This window comes from Myxocyprinus asiaticus, chromosome 26 (genome assembly GCF_019703515.2).
Source record: "Myxocyprinus asiaticus isolate MX2 ecotype Aquarium Trade chromosome 26, UBuf_Myxa_2, whole genome shotgun sequence".
Lineage (NCBI taxonomy): Eukaryota > Metazoa > Chordata > Actinopteri > Cypriniformes > Catostomidae > Myxocyprinus > Myxocyprinus asiaticus.
This window is the reverse complement of record NC_059369.1, coordinates 10,304,750-10,321,597: the sequence shown is the minus strand read 5'-3', so window position 1 is coordinate 10,321,597 and position 16,848 is coordinate 10,304,750. Positions and strand designations below refer to the sequence as shown.

At 37.4% G+C, this 16,848-nt stretch overlaps 1 protein-coding gene across 8 annotated transcripts in view; it reads left to right on the top strand.

Moving 5' to 3' along the window:
- The window catches only part of LOC127416746 (rho GTPase-activating protein 42-like), a 176,959-nt gene that overhangs the window by 21,236 nt on the left and 138,875 nt on the right, over window positions 1–16,848 (top strand). For all 8 annotated transcript variants that reach the window (XM_051656270.1, XM_051656272.1, XM_051656268.1 and 5 more), the window contains exon 2: window positions 11,781–11,876. In XM_051656270.1, coding sequence (XP_051512230.1) covers window positions 11,781–11,876 — 96 coding nt within the window. The remainder of the gene's footprint in view (window positions 1–11,780; window positions 11,877–16,848) is intronic.

Genomic DNA, 16,848 nt, shown 5'->3' with positions numbered 1-16,848 from the left:
ATAATGTCAGCATCAATGCTTTCAAGACAAAAGCAGCTTAAAAAAAAAAACTAGATCACTCTCATTGTAACAAAGGTATTTACACATGATGTGGCGATCAGACTCGCATTCATTTGACGAGAATCCCATATCGTGCAGTGGCTCCAACTACTTTATTTTCCCTGTCTAATATAATATTTGTAACAACTGTCATAAATGTGAATTGATTGCTAGAAATTGTATTAATTAGGCAATAGGTGTTAAATAACTTCTGACCTGTTCATTAAAACCGGATCGATTTAATATAAAATGCTGAATTAAATAACTTTGGATGATAAAATGATATTAAAACTCTTAAAACTCTAAACTCCATCATCTTAATTTTTTTTTTATAAAATATTGTTTATTACTAATAGCCAATCATATGTAAGAACTGATTAATTTATTTGTTATAACTTATATTCGTTGCTAGGGCTGCAACTAACAATTATTTTGATAATCGATTAATCAAACGATTATTAGAACAATTATTAGACTATTCGGTGATTATTACAATGATTAATAATTAGCTTTTAACCGATTATCCAGCTTGTGCCCCGACTTTAAAGGTTGTATTAAACGTGCTTACTAACAATAAAGAGGACAAAATCATCTTTTAAAAATACCTCTAAATGACATTCACTGAATTAAAGAAAAAAGAAACTTTTTATTAAGTTTAATTCAGTAAATAATCCTATTGTTATCAAGTGTTTTTGTCTTGTTTTTGGGCTGCAACTAATGATTATTTTGATAATCGATTAATCAAACGATTATTAGAAAGATTTTTCGACTATTCTGCGATTATTGGTGAACTATTCCCTGCACTCTATGTGAAATAAAGAATTTCACTGTATATGTGCAAATTTATAATGTGTGATAAATAAATATAATTATAAAATAATTATAAATTAATTATTGCAACGATTAATAATTAGCTCTTAACCGATTATTCAGCTTGTTCCCCGACTAAAAGGTTGTATTAAACGTGCTTACTAACATTAAAGAGGACAAAATCATCTTAAAAATACCTCTAAATGATATTCACTGAATTAAAGGAATTTTTTTTTATTAAGTTTAATTCAATAAAGAATTTCACTTAAAAAAATCCTATTGTTATCAAGTGTTTTTATCTTGTTTTAGGGCTGCAACTAACGATTATTTTGATAATCGATTAATCTAATGATTATCAGAACAATTATTCGACTATTCGGTGATTATTGCAATAATCATTAGCTCTTAACCAATTACTCAGCTTGTGCTCCGACTTAAAAGGTTGTATTAAACATGCTTACTAACAATAAAGAGGACAAAATCATCTTTTAAAAATACCTCTAAATGACATTCACTGAATTAAAGAAAAAAAAAACTTTTTATAAAGTTTAATTCAGTAAAAAAATTCACTGCAAAGAAATCCTATTGTTATCAAGTATTTTTATCTTGTTTTAGGGCTGCAACTAACTATTATTTTGATAATCGATTAATCTAATGATTATTTGAATGATTATTTGACTATTTGGCGATTATTGCAACAATTAATCATTAGCTCTTAACCGATTATTCAGCTTGTGCCCCGACTTTAAAGGTTGTATTAAACGTGCTTTACAATAAAAATAAAGAGGACATTGCATTGAATGCATCTTTTTTTAAAGGATTTTTAAATATTTTAAAATATTTGTATTTTTAATTTCATATTCAACATTCTCAGATAATGTTTTTTTCTTCTGCAGTATAACTGCTAAAGAAAATGTACGTTGTTTTAAAGGAGTTTTAGATATTTATATCGGAAAACAAGCCAAAACAAAAACAAATCAAAAACTTATTTTGCTGCTGTGTATAATGGGGTGAAAACTACCCTCTCTCACCTTTCTGTTCACTTCAATCCATCTTTAACTCATAAAATAACAAACTCACTCTTATTAATAAAGCTGCGTATTGCCAATTTTATTTACGATAAGAAATGCACAGAGACACATGTATTATGATTCAATAAGTCGTGAGCCATCACGTTATAATTTAGCTGCAGCAAGCACGCGTGAGGGATGAGTGTCCCGCGACAGAGTGTGCATCAGCAGGGTGCAGTTTCAATCTCTCCCCCTTAGATCGGGACATTCACGCAACTCATAGAAGAGGCGCTGACTGCACAGAGAAATGCCAGTTTCGAAGTTTGTTGTTATTTACTTGACCTGCTTCCTTTTTATTTTAATTTTAATAAAGGATGCATTAAAGATATAATGGAGAGGTGTTTCCTTTAAAGACGCTCTGACACGCAAGTTTTGCTTCTGTGGAACGGCAACTCCGGCTCCGCTGTATTTCACAACGAGAGTGCTTCTGTATTTACTTATTTGGTATTTTTGTATAATTCCCTCATACTTTGCAATCTACATCACCTGAAGCTGTGAAAGTTTAGAGTGCATCTTGACTGTGAGCTGTTTTCTTCCTCTCCTCAGTCAGGCGTGAGCTGCAGTGCTGCTCTCGCGCATAATCATTAGAGTTTAATGTGATCATGTTACGTTAAATGAGATCAAACGACTATTAGACAATGACATTTTTTGTTGACAGTTTTTTATTGTTGATGTTGTCGATAACGTCGCCTAATCGTTTCAGCCCTAATCGTTGCATCAAAAGCAGCTCATGATGGTATAAATAAGCTCCTCTGAAATAAATTATTATGGATGTTAAAATATGGTCTCAAAACTCCTCAAACTTTAAACTTCATCCACTGTTTTTTTTTTTTTTTTTTTTTTTTTTTAATACAATTATGTTAATTACTAATATCATATGCATGAATTCATTATTTTATTTGTTATAACTTCTATTCTTTGCATCAAAAGCAGCTCGTGATGACATAAAGAATATACTCTGGTAAAAATATGCTCTGAAAACTCCTAAGACTTCTAAACTCCAGCCTCTTTTTTCCCCATACGGCTGAAATTTTCATTTGTTTTTTCTAAAAAAATTATGTTTCTAAATATCATATGCGTAAATGTATTGCTATTAATTTTGGAAACAGTCACAGGTATAGCTCAGAATATTTTTTCGTTACCTCGGAACCTGATTTCTTTATGATTTTTCTCTCTTTCCTCGCTATCGCAGCAGCGTCATCTCTCCCTCACTTTAACGAGAGGACAGTTGCAACGCAGTGACATGAACAGAGAAAAAAAAAAGTCGTGTTACTGACAGTAAACCATTGCAGAGATATCCATCATTGTCATTACATTCATGCATTCGGCAGACGCTTTTATCCAAAGTGACTTACAGTGCCCTGATTACAGGGACAATCCCCCTGGAGCAACCTGGAGTTAAGTGCCTTGCTCAAGGACACAATGGTGGTGGCTGTGGGGATTGAACCAACAACCTCCTGCTTATCAGTTCAGTGCTTTAGTCCACTACGCCACCACCAATCCATTATCATAAAACTAAATGATAAATGGTAAAAACTAAAAATGTCTATTAGTTTTTTGTTTTGTTTTTTCAGAAATATCTAGGGTAAATCCCCCGAATACCCATATAATCAGTTTTGGGCAAGCTACTCAAAACATTTAGCTAGCTAAGCTACCAACTACTCAACGGAAAAATTCATTAAGCTAAGCTAAAAGCTACACTTCAGAGAAAGTAGCAAGTTACACTACAAGCTACATGCCAAAAGTAGCTTGCTACATTTAAGCTACTTCAATTATTTTTCAAGCAGATGCACAGAGCATACTGTTATAGACAAAAGACCTAAAAGACGAATTCACGTGACGTTTATCAAAGCCATGGTACAGTATATTACAGTTTAGTGCAATACAGTATACAAGTATACAGTAGGTGCAATACAATATGCAATATGAAATGTATGTGCATGTAAAAAAAAAAAGTTAATTCATATTTAAATGGTGCTTCAAGGTAATTCAGAGAATACCATGGTACTACTATGGTACATTACTATATGGTTAACTTATTCATACACTATTGTCGTAATATGGTGCCCCCGGGTAATGGTACATGTACAAAAAACATGGTAATGCCATGGCAATTTTTTATGTGTTTTCGTGTATGCAACTAAATGTTTTTATACTTTTTTCATGTTAAAATGTCTTTACCTGCAGTTCTGTTCACAAGCTGCATACGTGTTGAACTTAATAAAGACCTTCTTCATCACTGGCAAACGCATTTGCAGGTTTGGTTTCCATTGATTGTAGATCAACTGCAACCAGTGTTATCTTTATTTTCCATATTTTAAAATATTCTGTGAGTGTGTTGCCAAGTAAGAGCGTGCACAAATGATTCAGCAGCGCGTGCGTGAGCTTTCTGAGTCATTCAAATTGAATCGCGAACCAATTTATTTTAAAGAAACGACTCAGATAAGCGATTAATTTGTGTTCGGGCAACTTTAGTTTTGATTCAAAAGTGGCGACAGTAAACATCGGTGCAATGTATGATGTAGCGGTGTAGCTTTTCTCAACGCTACACCACTACCTAATCAAAAATATAGCTTCGCTACTGAAAAGCTACTTGATTTAAAAACTAGCGAAGCTACCGTCTCGCTACTTAGAAATGTAGTTAAGCTAATAGCTTCGCTATTTGTAGCGAAGCTACTGCCCATCACTGCATAGAATATTATATACTGTATCTGTTCTCAGCCACAAGGCCATCTTACGTTCCTCTTGTTACACATGTAAAATAAAAAAATTAAAAAATCTGAATGTACTCAAACACAAGCATTGTTGATTAATTTATAAATATTCTTAAAATAGACAACCATTAGTAGCTAAATGTCCTATATATGCCCCTGGCTGGAAACAATTAGCTAATCATTAAAAACATTAAAAAAATATAAGTAAAAAAAAAAAAAAAAATGTTTTAAGACCAAGTCCAGCAGCCATCTTGGGAATGCCCAGAACAGATATTTTCTATGGAGACACGCCACATAAAAGTAGAACTCCAACTACTTGAATGGGGAAAGACTGAAATCTCCAAAATGGTTGCTCAAGATTACGACCAAATCGCATATTTCAAATTAGCTGTAAAATCTGAAAACAAAGGAATCATTATAAATTGTGCTTCTTCACCTCAGATCATGCTAAAATAAAAAAGAAAAATGCATTCTGGCCCAACTAATGTGCATGCATGTTCTCGAACTAACTGACATGCAGTGTCTGCATCTAAAAGTTTATTGGCTCTTTAAGCTGTAAGGCAGGACTTCCTTTTCTACATCCAAAATGTTTGGTATTCCAATTTTTCCCATTTTAATGCAAGTGGTTCATCTTAGGATAAACGTCTTTGGCTCTGCTCAACTGTTTTTCCATTGCCAAAAGTCGCTGTTGCTCATGTCGCCTCAAATTGCCAACTCTTCCTGAAAATGAATGACTTCCATAGCTGCCTGTTCCGTAGCTCACTAAGGTCAGGAATAGAACCAAGAACCCCCTGTTTACAATCTCAGCTCAGAGATTCCCTTGAGGCGTGATAGCCATGCATTGTGACGTGCAGCAAAGTGACATGGGTGTTCAGTGGAAATGGACAGCAGCGCTGTGACCCATTACCTGTAGACGGAGATAGACAGTTTGGAGAGCTAAGAGAGACAGGAAGGAACAGTAAGCAAAACCTTCACTGAGATGACCTCAATGGCTGGTGTGCAACCTATCAGCGTTGGAGAAACGACAATGAAACTGAAGCTTTCCAAGCCACTAGTTACAGACAATTTAGATTCATGGCAGATATTTCATATTGGTATAGTAGATGTTTTGCCAGTTTTTGCCAGATGCGGTGTGCTTTCCTTGTGTTTCCACTGCTCTGACAGGTACTAAGGCTGAGAATACGCTTTATGCTCAGCATCTAAAAGCTGATTGGATGACAGTAGGCATCCCCTCGTTCCTCCCCACAAGACACCAGTATCCTTTTTTACTCAACCTCTGATCTGTTAGAAACCAGGCCTGTTAGAAGCTAGTGATGTAGCTGTGGCTCAGCACTTCAGCGGTATGAGAGGTGAAGGCTCCTGAATTATTGATGGGGCTCATTCAGCTCAACTGAGCAAACTGACAACTCAAACAAATTATTGACCAGCAACCTGGAATCTCTGAGCTGGTGCATGCCATGAGATGATATACACGCTCACTCAATACATCAGCGCATAACCTTGTTATAGGCCCTCAGTGCTATGGGAGACACATAAGGCCACAGATGGAACCTGTTATTGAGTAAATTTCTGTGTTTCCCGGTAAGTTATTCTCAGTTGAAAAGCCTGGAGTGGAATTGGCCTTATCTCTGAATAGGAAACAAGACCATATTATGAAAAAGGAAGATAGTATAAATGGGTTAGTTAAACTCACTTTGCCTTTAGTAAGTACGTTAATGGTACAACCCAAAAATGAAACCCATAATTTACCCACCCTCGTGTCTTTTAAAACCTGTCTGAACACAAAAGGAGTTTTAAACAGTAGAATGTCCAAGCTGCTCTCTTCCATACAAATTAAAGTGAATGAATGACTTATATTTCAGTCCATCGCTCACATGAAGCTATCAAATGACTACAGATAACTTGGAATATTGTCATTATTCACTCTCAAATTTGGATCATTAATAAATCAAATATGGTGGCTACATATATAGCATCAAAACCTCATTGGTTCTCATTGCATCTTGTGACCAAATATCATGATGTCAGATGGCATGAACCAATGCATTTATTTCCATCTTTGCATTACAGTTTAATTTACAGGAAACTGAATGAAAGCAGAAAGCATTTTTTTTATTTTTGCCCCTCTTTGAGTTTGACAGACCTGAGTTCTATTCACTTGCATTATATGGCAAATAAAAATAAAAATGTACCTTTTGAGTTTAATGGAAGAATGTAAGTCATACGAGTTTGGAGCTACATTAGAGGTGAGTAAATGATTACAGAATTTTCATTTTTGGATGAACTAATACAAAAAAGTACTGTTTTTCACCCCAAAAGTCTCTTTTCTTGTCTTCTTTTTCATAGTCCCCATATTTAAAAAAATAAATAAATAAAAAAATAAAACAAATGTGTCAGATCACAGAAAGCAGGATTTTGCTTGCTTTTTTAAAAAATAAAATAAAACCATTTATGGAAACTAAGCCACAAAAAAATAAATAATAATAATAATAATAATAATAATAAGCTACAAAAGTATTCATGTATTTATGTCTCAAACATAAGCACTTTAACATAAACAACCCACATTTACATATCCCTGCCAGAGGCATTGTTTCTCATTTCAAATGCAAAGAGGTTAGCTAATCGTCACAGAATCCATTTACATATAGAAATCTTAAAGGTACCAGCTTAATTCTAAATGTCAAAGAGAAGGCAAAAGGGGGCCTGGGTAGCTCAGAAAGTATTGATGCTAACTACCACACCTGGAGTCGCAAGTTCGAATCCATGGTGTGCTGAGTGACTCCAGCCAGGCTTCCTAAGCAACCAATTGGCCCGGTTGCTAGGGAGGGTAGAGTAACGTTGGGTTAACCTCCTCGTGGTCGCTATAATGTGGTTCTCGCTCTTGGTGGGGCGCATGGTGAGTTGTGCATGGATCCCGTGGAGAATAGCGTGAAGCCTCCACATGTGCTAGGTCTCCGCGGTAACGCAATCAACAAGCCACGTGATAAGATGCGTGGATTGATGGTCTCAGACGTGGAGGCAACTGAGATTCATCCTCCGCCACCTGGATTGAGGTGAGTCACTACGCCACCACGAGGACTTAGAGCGCATTGGGAATTGGGCATTCCAAATTGGGGAGAAAATAAAAATAAAAAAAAAAATTTAAAAAAGAGAAGAGAAGGCAAAAATATTCACAAAAATTCTTGACATGTTGTTGCTGATATATATGCTGAAATGTACCCAATTCAGTTAAATTACGGACAAGCGGCATCTCCTGTTAGACATTTTTGCATCAATTCAAGCGTGATCACATTTCCCTCTAGCACTTCCTCCGAGATAAGGGTTCTGGTCCTGTGGGAACCAGGAATAGTCGCATTTACATGAACAATGGTGAGTGCGATTTGGAAGTTGCATTTTCACTTTAAAATGACATATTTATACCACTGATGGTTAGGTTTAGGTGTTGACTTTATTACATCATTTACAACTAAAAATACAGCTCGCTTTTGGCACCACTCTGTGGAAATTTCACCTGGAGAATGGAGCTCACATGTGCCCTTTCAAAAACACTTCTAGCTTTGGCCACTGGGGGCACTGATTAGAAATTCGGTAAGCACAAACCGATATCTGCAACAAAACTTTCAACCTACTATGGCTGAATTTGTACTGTGCTCAGTCTGGACCTGTTTGAAAACAAAAAAATGTTTTACAGTATTTTTTGGTGACACAATTGCTGCAGAAATTACAACCTTTAGCTTTAAAATTACACATCCAGAACTTGAATGGCCTATAACATTATAACCTGATGTGCTGTTTTATTTTTATGTAGTGTGTGGGGGGGGGGGGGGGGATCACATCCTGTTGCCCTTTGCTGTACTATTTTCTTAAATTAGGAATCATGTCTAATTTCTCTATACATAATCTGTAACTGTAACTCTAACCATTGGAAATTAACCCTGTTAGTGGAATGTTCCAGTGGTCGCTACAAGTGTGATTTTCGTGGCCTCTAGATCCTCCTTATCGTTCGTTGAATGACCTGAAATGGTACATTATCAGAACTTATAATTGGTAAGTGCCATTCAATGACACAGAAGCTACAGAAATTTCTGTGAACTGTTGTTAACCTTCCTGTTTGGTCTTAAGTGGGTCCAAATTGAAACCAAATTGTTATTTGATACAAAAAGGGGGAAATACAAAGAAAACTATTCTGACATACGTATACCTTGCATACTAATGGAGAAGTCATTAGGTGCAAATGGAGATGAAATATTGCCCCAAAGAAAACCTTCTGTTAATTTTCTTGATCCTCCCAGCTTTTCAACATATTTCTTTCAGCGTTGTCAACATTAAGGACGGATTTCACCTCAGTGAACCATAATGCCTCAAATTGGACTGGCACTACACTTAAAAGCAAAGCAGCCACAATGCTATGTGTTGTACGGCAATTGCCTGTCGATCTTTGTGGAATTACAAGCCTCACTTGAAGCAGATCACTCCAAGACCTATGTCAGCCGGCATATTAGCTCTGGTCTAACTAATGAGCATTACAATGCTCACTCATGGCCTTTCTCGACAGATGTCAATGCGGAATTTACTCAACAGTCAAAAGTGCAACGTTTGTAGTATTCCTCCGTTTGACAAATCTTGTGCTTTGAAGCTTGAAAGAGTCATTTTCCATTTTCCCAAACCTAGCGTTCTGCCAAATAGAAGATTAAGAAAACATCTTTTTGGGGTTTGCTTTGTTTGAGAGTTTGTGAGGGCTTTTTTGGTCTTTGGTAAAGCAGTCGAGTCTATCACCTCTTTAGAGGATGATGAAATGGCTTTTCTCTGCTGTCTCATTACTGTTTTTGATAGAGTTGTGTAGCATTTCCTTCCCAAGTTCTTGTCGCCCATGATGACTGAGATGGATGTTTAACACTACAAATGAGAACTCATTTACTCTCAGCAGGGAAGGAGGGTTATGTATTTGCCTTTTTATGCAGATTCCCAAAGTTCAGTTTTGAATAGATGATGCACCTTGACTTAGGCAGTTCTGTTTGGGTTTGATTTAAAGCGATAGTTTACAACTATGAAGTTCCAAACCTGGTATAACTGCATAGGTCAACGATATGCAAAATTATAAACAATCATTAACATTAACATATTTAAATGTGTAGATAATTTTATTTTTTTCTGCTCTTGGCAGCCAGTAATTCTCCACACAAAACACATTGTTGTCGGCACAAAATAGTTTAGAAAATTTGTTTTGCTCTTGGTTTTCAAGGATGAGAACCTGTCGCACCACTAAGGTTTAGACTGGATGCACGAACTTTGATGTCAACAACAACAAAAAAAATAGCTTTTTGCATTTGTTATTATTTGTGTCTATGACTCTGTCAGAATAGACCTGCAACCCATTTTTTGGTCTCAACCCACCAGTTATGAAGTCTTTGAAAGTCTCTTATAAATATAACTTGATTTTTTTCCCCCTTTGCACCATGATGGTTGTGTAAAAGCGAGGAAGACGTTAATTTGTAGGATTTCTGTGTGCCGGGGCAAGTCGTAGCATTTTCTTTAGTATTGCAGGAAAAACAGGCCTATTGTGTCTTCTTATCTCAACCGAAACACTTGCAGTACATTTCTTTTATTTATTTGTCCTTTATTTTAACCAGGAAATAAAACTCACTGAGATTAAGAATCTCTTTTACAGAAGAGTCCTGGCCAAGACAGGCAGCCGCAGATGTTCACAGTCTTAAATAACATAACGATACAAATACAAAAAAAAAAATACATTCTCAAAAAAATAAAAAAATACAAATAAATGTAAAAACATTTGCAAATTGATACGTTTCTCAAATTCTTGAATAAGATATTTAAAAGTACACATTGACACCAGCCTTTTTATCTTTAAATAATTTTGTAGAGTGTTCCAGTCACAGGGGCCAGCATACCAAAAAGCTTGTTTCCCTAATTCTGTTCGAACAAATGGAACCAAAAGGGTATAGAAATTCTGAGAATATAAGGAATACTTCACAGCAATTTTCTGTTGGGTAAGATAACAGAGATATGATGGCAATAAGCCCAAAATTGATTTATAAATGAACAGATACCAATGCTTTAGTCTACGTGTGGACAATGAGTGCCAAGTGACCCTATTATACAACTCACAATGATGAGTAGTAAAGTTACAATTTGTTATAAATCTAAGTGCACCATGATAAATAGTGTCTAATGAACGTAAAAGAGAGGATGGTGCAGATTTATACAAAACATCTCCATAATCAAGCACAGGCAGTAAAGTAGCTGAGACTAGTTTCTTTTTTGCATCAAATGAAAAGCAAGACTTATTTCTGAAGACAAAACCTCAACAACAAATCTAGCATCTCTTCACACTTTGCAGAGTACTACGATAGATTCTGTATCTGAATATAAATATCTTGGTTTTATACTTGATGTATCATTATCTTTTAAGTCTCATGTAAATCAGTCAGGGTCAAAACTCAAGGTAAAGCTTTTTGTTGATTTCTTTGAGTTTGAGAAAAACATGGCTTTAGTTTTATCAGCATTTAAAACAAGTTTTAAGCTATAAAACCTTTGTTGCACAACATCAAATGCAGACTGGAGCTGACACACAGCTTGATGTATAGAGGGAGGGCAACAATAAATAACAGTGTCATCAGCATAGAAATGAAAACTACAGTTTATAATATCAAAATCAAGGCAATTAATATAAATAGTAAAAAGTAGTGGCCCCAGAACAGACTCCTGAGGAACACCCTTGGTGATCTTTAATGGTGAAGATGACTGACCTTTCATTCACACCCATTGTGTTCTGTCATTTAAATAGCTTGCGAACCAAGATATAGTGTTATCGGATAGTCCTATATTTTTAAGTCTAAATTTCAATATTTCATGATCGACAGTATCGAAGGCTTTAGATAAATCGATAAAAAGTGATGCGCAATGATGTCCTTTATCAAGGGCCTCGATGATGTCATTCACAACCTTCATAGCAGTTGTAGTGATACTGTGTTTTTTCCTAAAGCCTGACTGATTAAAAGATAAAATATTATTTTCAAATAAATACAAAGACAATTGTTCACTGATAAGAGTTTCTGCACCACATTCATGATGGTGTTTCAAAATGTCATCTTATTCTTTCCCTCTATTTCTCTCTCTTTTTCAGGCCTCTCGGCAGCCGTTCAGAAGTTCTCACAGTCTTTGCAGGAGTTCCAATTTGAGTGCATTGGAGATGCAGAGACAGATGATGAAGTAAATATCGGTAAGTTTGAAGTTGCCTTTATATTTTAGTTAGATGTCTGGTATCCAACGCAAGCCAGACGGGTCCTGAGAATCTGGGTCTAACTTTAGTTTGGAAAACAAATTATAATAAATATTGAAATTTTAACAAAATTCAGAGACAGAACCTGAGAAAATCCATATGTCTATCAGAGAGGAAATACAATTGTGGGTTCAATTTCAGGTTTATGTTGGTTCGGTTTTAAAATTTGACAGTACTGGTTAAGTTAGTTAGATCCAGTGGGTTCACAGGGTCTCATTTCTGGATCTGGTTTCGATTTGATGGCCATGCAGGCCTCTTATGTGAATCCTGATTCAGTATTGTTTTTTTTTTCTTTCTTTTTTTTATCCCCTTTTCTCCCAATTTGGAATGCCCAATTCCCACTTCTTAGTAGGTCCTCGTGGTGGCGCAGCTACTCACCTCAATCCAGGTGGCGGAGGACAAGTCTCAGTTGCCTCCGCTTCTGAGACATTCAATCCACGCATCTTATCACGTGGCTCATTGTGCATGACACCGCAGAGGTTCATGCTACTCTCCGCAATCCACACAATTTACCATGCGCCCCATTGAGAGCGAGAACCACTTAATCGCAACCACGAGGACGTTGCCCCATGTGACTCTACCCTCCCTAGCAACCAGGCCAATTTGGTTGCTAAAGGAAACCTGGCTGGAGTCACTCAGCACACCCTGGATTCTAACTCGCGACTCCAGGGGTGGTAGTCAGCATCAATACTCGCTGAGCTACCCAGGCCCCCCTGATTCAGTATTGTTGATACCAAGGGTGTAGCCAGAAAATTACTTTTGGATGGGCCTCAATAAAAATGAATGGGCCAAGTTTTTGCCCAATTTTGCTTTTTTGTTTTTTTACCAAATTTTTCTTAACAACATAGATGTGGCACATTCAAAAAGTTCTTTCACACTTTCAGAAATCAGAATTTATGCATTTTTTTAAAATTATTTTAGTAATATATATTTTATGTCAAAGAATAATCTCTGATATTCTGGGCTACACCACTGGTTGATACATGTATTATCTCCCCTTGTAAAGCATGGCACAAGTAACAACAAGGTCATGGGGTTGGGCCTATAAAATGAAAAATTAGACTAATAAACTAATAAAAATAGTAATAGATATAAGCAGTATATATATATATATATATATATATATATATATATATATATATATATATACCAGCCCATCTGGCACCAACAATCATGCCACAGTCCAAATCACTGAGATCACATTTTTCCCCATTCTGTTGGTTGATGTGAATATTAACTGAAGCTCCTGACCCGTATCTTCATGATTTTATGCACTGCAGCCACACAATTGGCTGATTAGATAATCGCATGGATGATTGTTTGTGACAGATGGGCTGGTTTGAGTATTTCTGTAACTGTTGATCTCCTGGGATTTTCACGCACAACAGTCTCTAGAATTTACTCCGAATGGTGCCAAAAACAAAAAAAAAAATCCAGTGAGGGACAGTTCTGTGGATGGAAATGCCTTGTTGATGAGAGAGGTCGACAGAGATTGGCCAGACTGGTTAGAACTACAAAGTCTATGGTAACTCAGATAACTGCTCTGTACAATTGTGGTGAGAAGAATATAATCTCAGAATGCTGTTCTGAGATGCGGGCTGGCGCTGTTTTGGCGGCACGAGTTGCACAATATTAGGCAGGTGGTTTTAATGTTGTGGCTGATTGGTGTAATATATATATATATATGATATTAATAATAAATCTGTAAAGCTTAACACCTAATTTATACAGGGCTAAATTAAAATATTCTGACAGTGCAACTGAGTTTGAATTCGAAGAGGTATTGTGTTGTGCTGAGAGTAGGTAGCACTTTTCCGTTCCACTTAGTATAATTTTCTGTTTCATGTTTCTGAAACGCAACAGAAAACAGGAGTACATAATCAGAGAGAGAGAGTGCGACCTATAACCAAATTAGTCAAAGTCTGAAGTTTAAAGTTTAATGTCTCAAACTATGTTCTAAGTCAGAGATTTCAATATAAACTCAAACATTTCTCATTTAATTCTTCAAAGGTGCTATGCTAACATCCTTAATTGTATAGCACTATTCTACACTCTTACTGTATGATAAACATTGTCTCATTTGTGTATTTTTTTATTTTATTTTTTTCTAATTTTCTGCAGAAACATCTGCAATTAACTATATAACACATATCTGAGAGCTCCTTTAAGTCACTTTCGGTGTGAAAGAACAGCCTCTAAGCAATGCAATTTTCCTCTAAACCGTTTATGAGATGATATGCAAACCAGTCTTAGATTATTTTAATGGAAAATTGACCTAATGCTCCAGCACACTGCAGTTTTCCTGTCCCAGACCAATAGAATTTGTCATCCTAATCAGGATATATCCTCTGGTTCCTGGCTTCACCTGTAGGAAAGAAAAAATCTAAATCTTGCAATTGTTTCTCATAGAAAGTAATTAGATTAAAAGGAGAGCAAATTGAGACTTTTGCTTAAATCTCCTGCCTCTCAGATTTTTCACCTGAGAAAGAGGCCCTGGTAATCTCACTTCACTTCACTTTTATTGTCACACAACCATATACACAAATGCAATAGTGGGTGAAAGTCTTGGGTGCAGTTCCGAGCAACATAGCAGTCGTGGCAGTGATGAGACACAGATGAGACATATACCAATTACAATAAACAGATTTACACATCACAATTTACATATCTAATATACACATAATTACACACAACACAATATACAAATAATAATATACAATATACAGTATACAATACACACAATATAGAATATTGTACAGTATACAATACACACAATATAGAATACACATTATACAGTAAAAAATAGTATATATAGTATATATAAAATATACAGTATTGTACTGTATTGACATTCAGGCTGTCGGTTGATAGTCAGTTGCCAGTGTGTTGTTAAGAGAGAAAATAATTTAAGACAGTCCAGTGTGAGATAATAAGATTAATAAAGTGCAGTGCTGATGTATATTGTTCATGAGAGATCAAGAGTTCAGAAGTCTGATTGCTTGGGGGAAGAATCTGTCATGAAGTCAGCTGGTGCGGGTCCTGATGCTGCGATACCGCCTGCCTGATGGTAGCAGTGAGAGCAGCCCATGGCTCGGGTGGCTGGAGTCTCTGATGATCCTCTGAGCTTTTTTCACACACCGCCTGGTATATATGTCCTGGAGGGAGGGAAGCTCACCTCCGATGATGTGTCTGGCAGTTCGCACCACCCTTTGCTGGGCTTTGCAGTTGTGGGCGGTGCTATTGCCATACCAGGCAGTGATGCAGCCAGTCAGGATGCTCTCTACAGTGCTGGTGTAGAACCGTGTGAGGATGTGGTGGTTCATTCCAAACTTCCTCAGCTGTCTCAGGAAGAAGAGACGCTGATGAGCCTTCTTCAGTGTGGACGGACCATGTGAGTCCCTCAGTGATGTGGACACCGAGGAACTTGAAGCTGCTGACTCTCTCCACTGGTGCTCCATTGATGGTGATGGGACTGTGTTCTCTGTCTTTTCTCCTGAAGTCCACCACAAGCTCCTTTGTCTTGCTGATGTTGAGGGAGAGGTTGTGCTCCTGACACCAGCGTGTCAGAGTGAGCACCTCCTCTCTGTAGGCCGTTTCATCATTGACAGTGATCAGACCTACCACCGTCGTATCATCAGCAACTTAATGATGGCATTGGAGCTATGTGTTGCCACACAGTAATGTGTGTACAGGGAATACAGGAGTGGGCTGAGAACACAGCCCTGCGGGGCTCCAGTGTTGAGGGTCAGTGATGAGGAGATGTTGCTGCCCATTCTAACCACCTAGCATCTGCTTGACAGGAAGTCCAGGATACAGCTGCACAGCGGGCTGTTTAAGCCCAGATCCCGGAGTTTCACATAAAGCTTGGAGGGCACTATGGTGTTGAATGCTGAGCTGTAGTCTACAAACAGCATTCTCACATATGTGTTCCTTTTTTCCAGGTGGGAGAGAGCAGTGTGTAGTGCAGATGCAATGGCATCATCAGTGGGGCGGTTGTTGTGGTATGCAAACTGTAATGGGTTCAGTGAGGCAGGTAGCACAGAGCAGATGTAATCTCTGATTAGTTTCTGAAAGCATTTGCTGATGATGGGGTTCAGAGCAACAGGACGCCAGTCATTTAAGCAAGTGATTTTGGATTGCTTTGGTACAGGCACAATGGTGGACGTTTTAAAGCATTTGGGGACCACAGACAAGGAGAGCGAAAGGTTGAAAATGTCTGTAAAAACACCAGCCAGTTGGTTCACGCACGTTCTGATGATGTGGCCCGGAATGCCATCTGGACCCGTGGCTTTACGGATATTCACTCGTTGGAAGGATCAGGATACATCCGCTACAGAGACGGAGAGTGAACTAACCTCTGTAGCTTCGGCCACGAGAGCTCTCTCCGCGAGGGCGGTGTTACTTCCCTCGAAATGAGCATAAAAAGTATTTAGCTCATCCGGGAGAGAGGCAGCGGTGTTCAAGGCAGAGTTTTTATTCCCTTTAAAGTCCATGATGATATTAGTTCCTTGCCACATGCTTCTAGAGTTGGTGGTGTTAAACTGTCCTTCAATCTTGTCTCTGTACTGGCATTTGGTTGCTCTGATAGTTTTGCGGAGTGCATAACTGGCTTGTTATGCTCCTCTGCATTCCCAGAATTAAAAACGGAGGTCCGTGCATCAAGTGCAGCGCGAACATTGCTGTTTATCCATGGCTTCTGGTTGGGGTAGATCCGTATTGTTTTGGTTGGAACAACATCCTCTAAGCACTTTCTGATGAAACACGTTACGCTATCAGCGTACACCTCGATGTCATCATCAGAGGCGGACCTGAACATCTCCCAGTCGGCGTGATCAAAACAGTCTTGTAGTGTAGAGTCTGTTTGGTCCGACCAGCACTGGATCGTTCTGAGGGTGGGTGCTTCCTGTTTCAG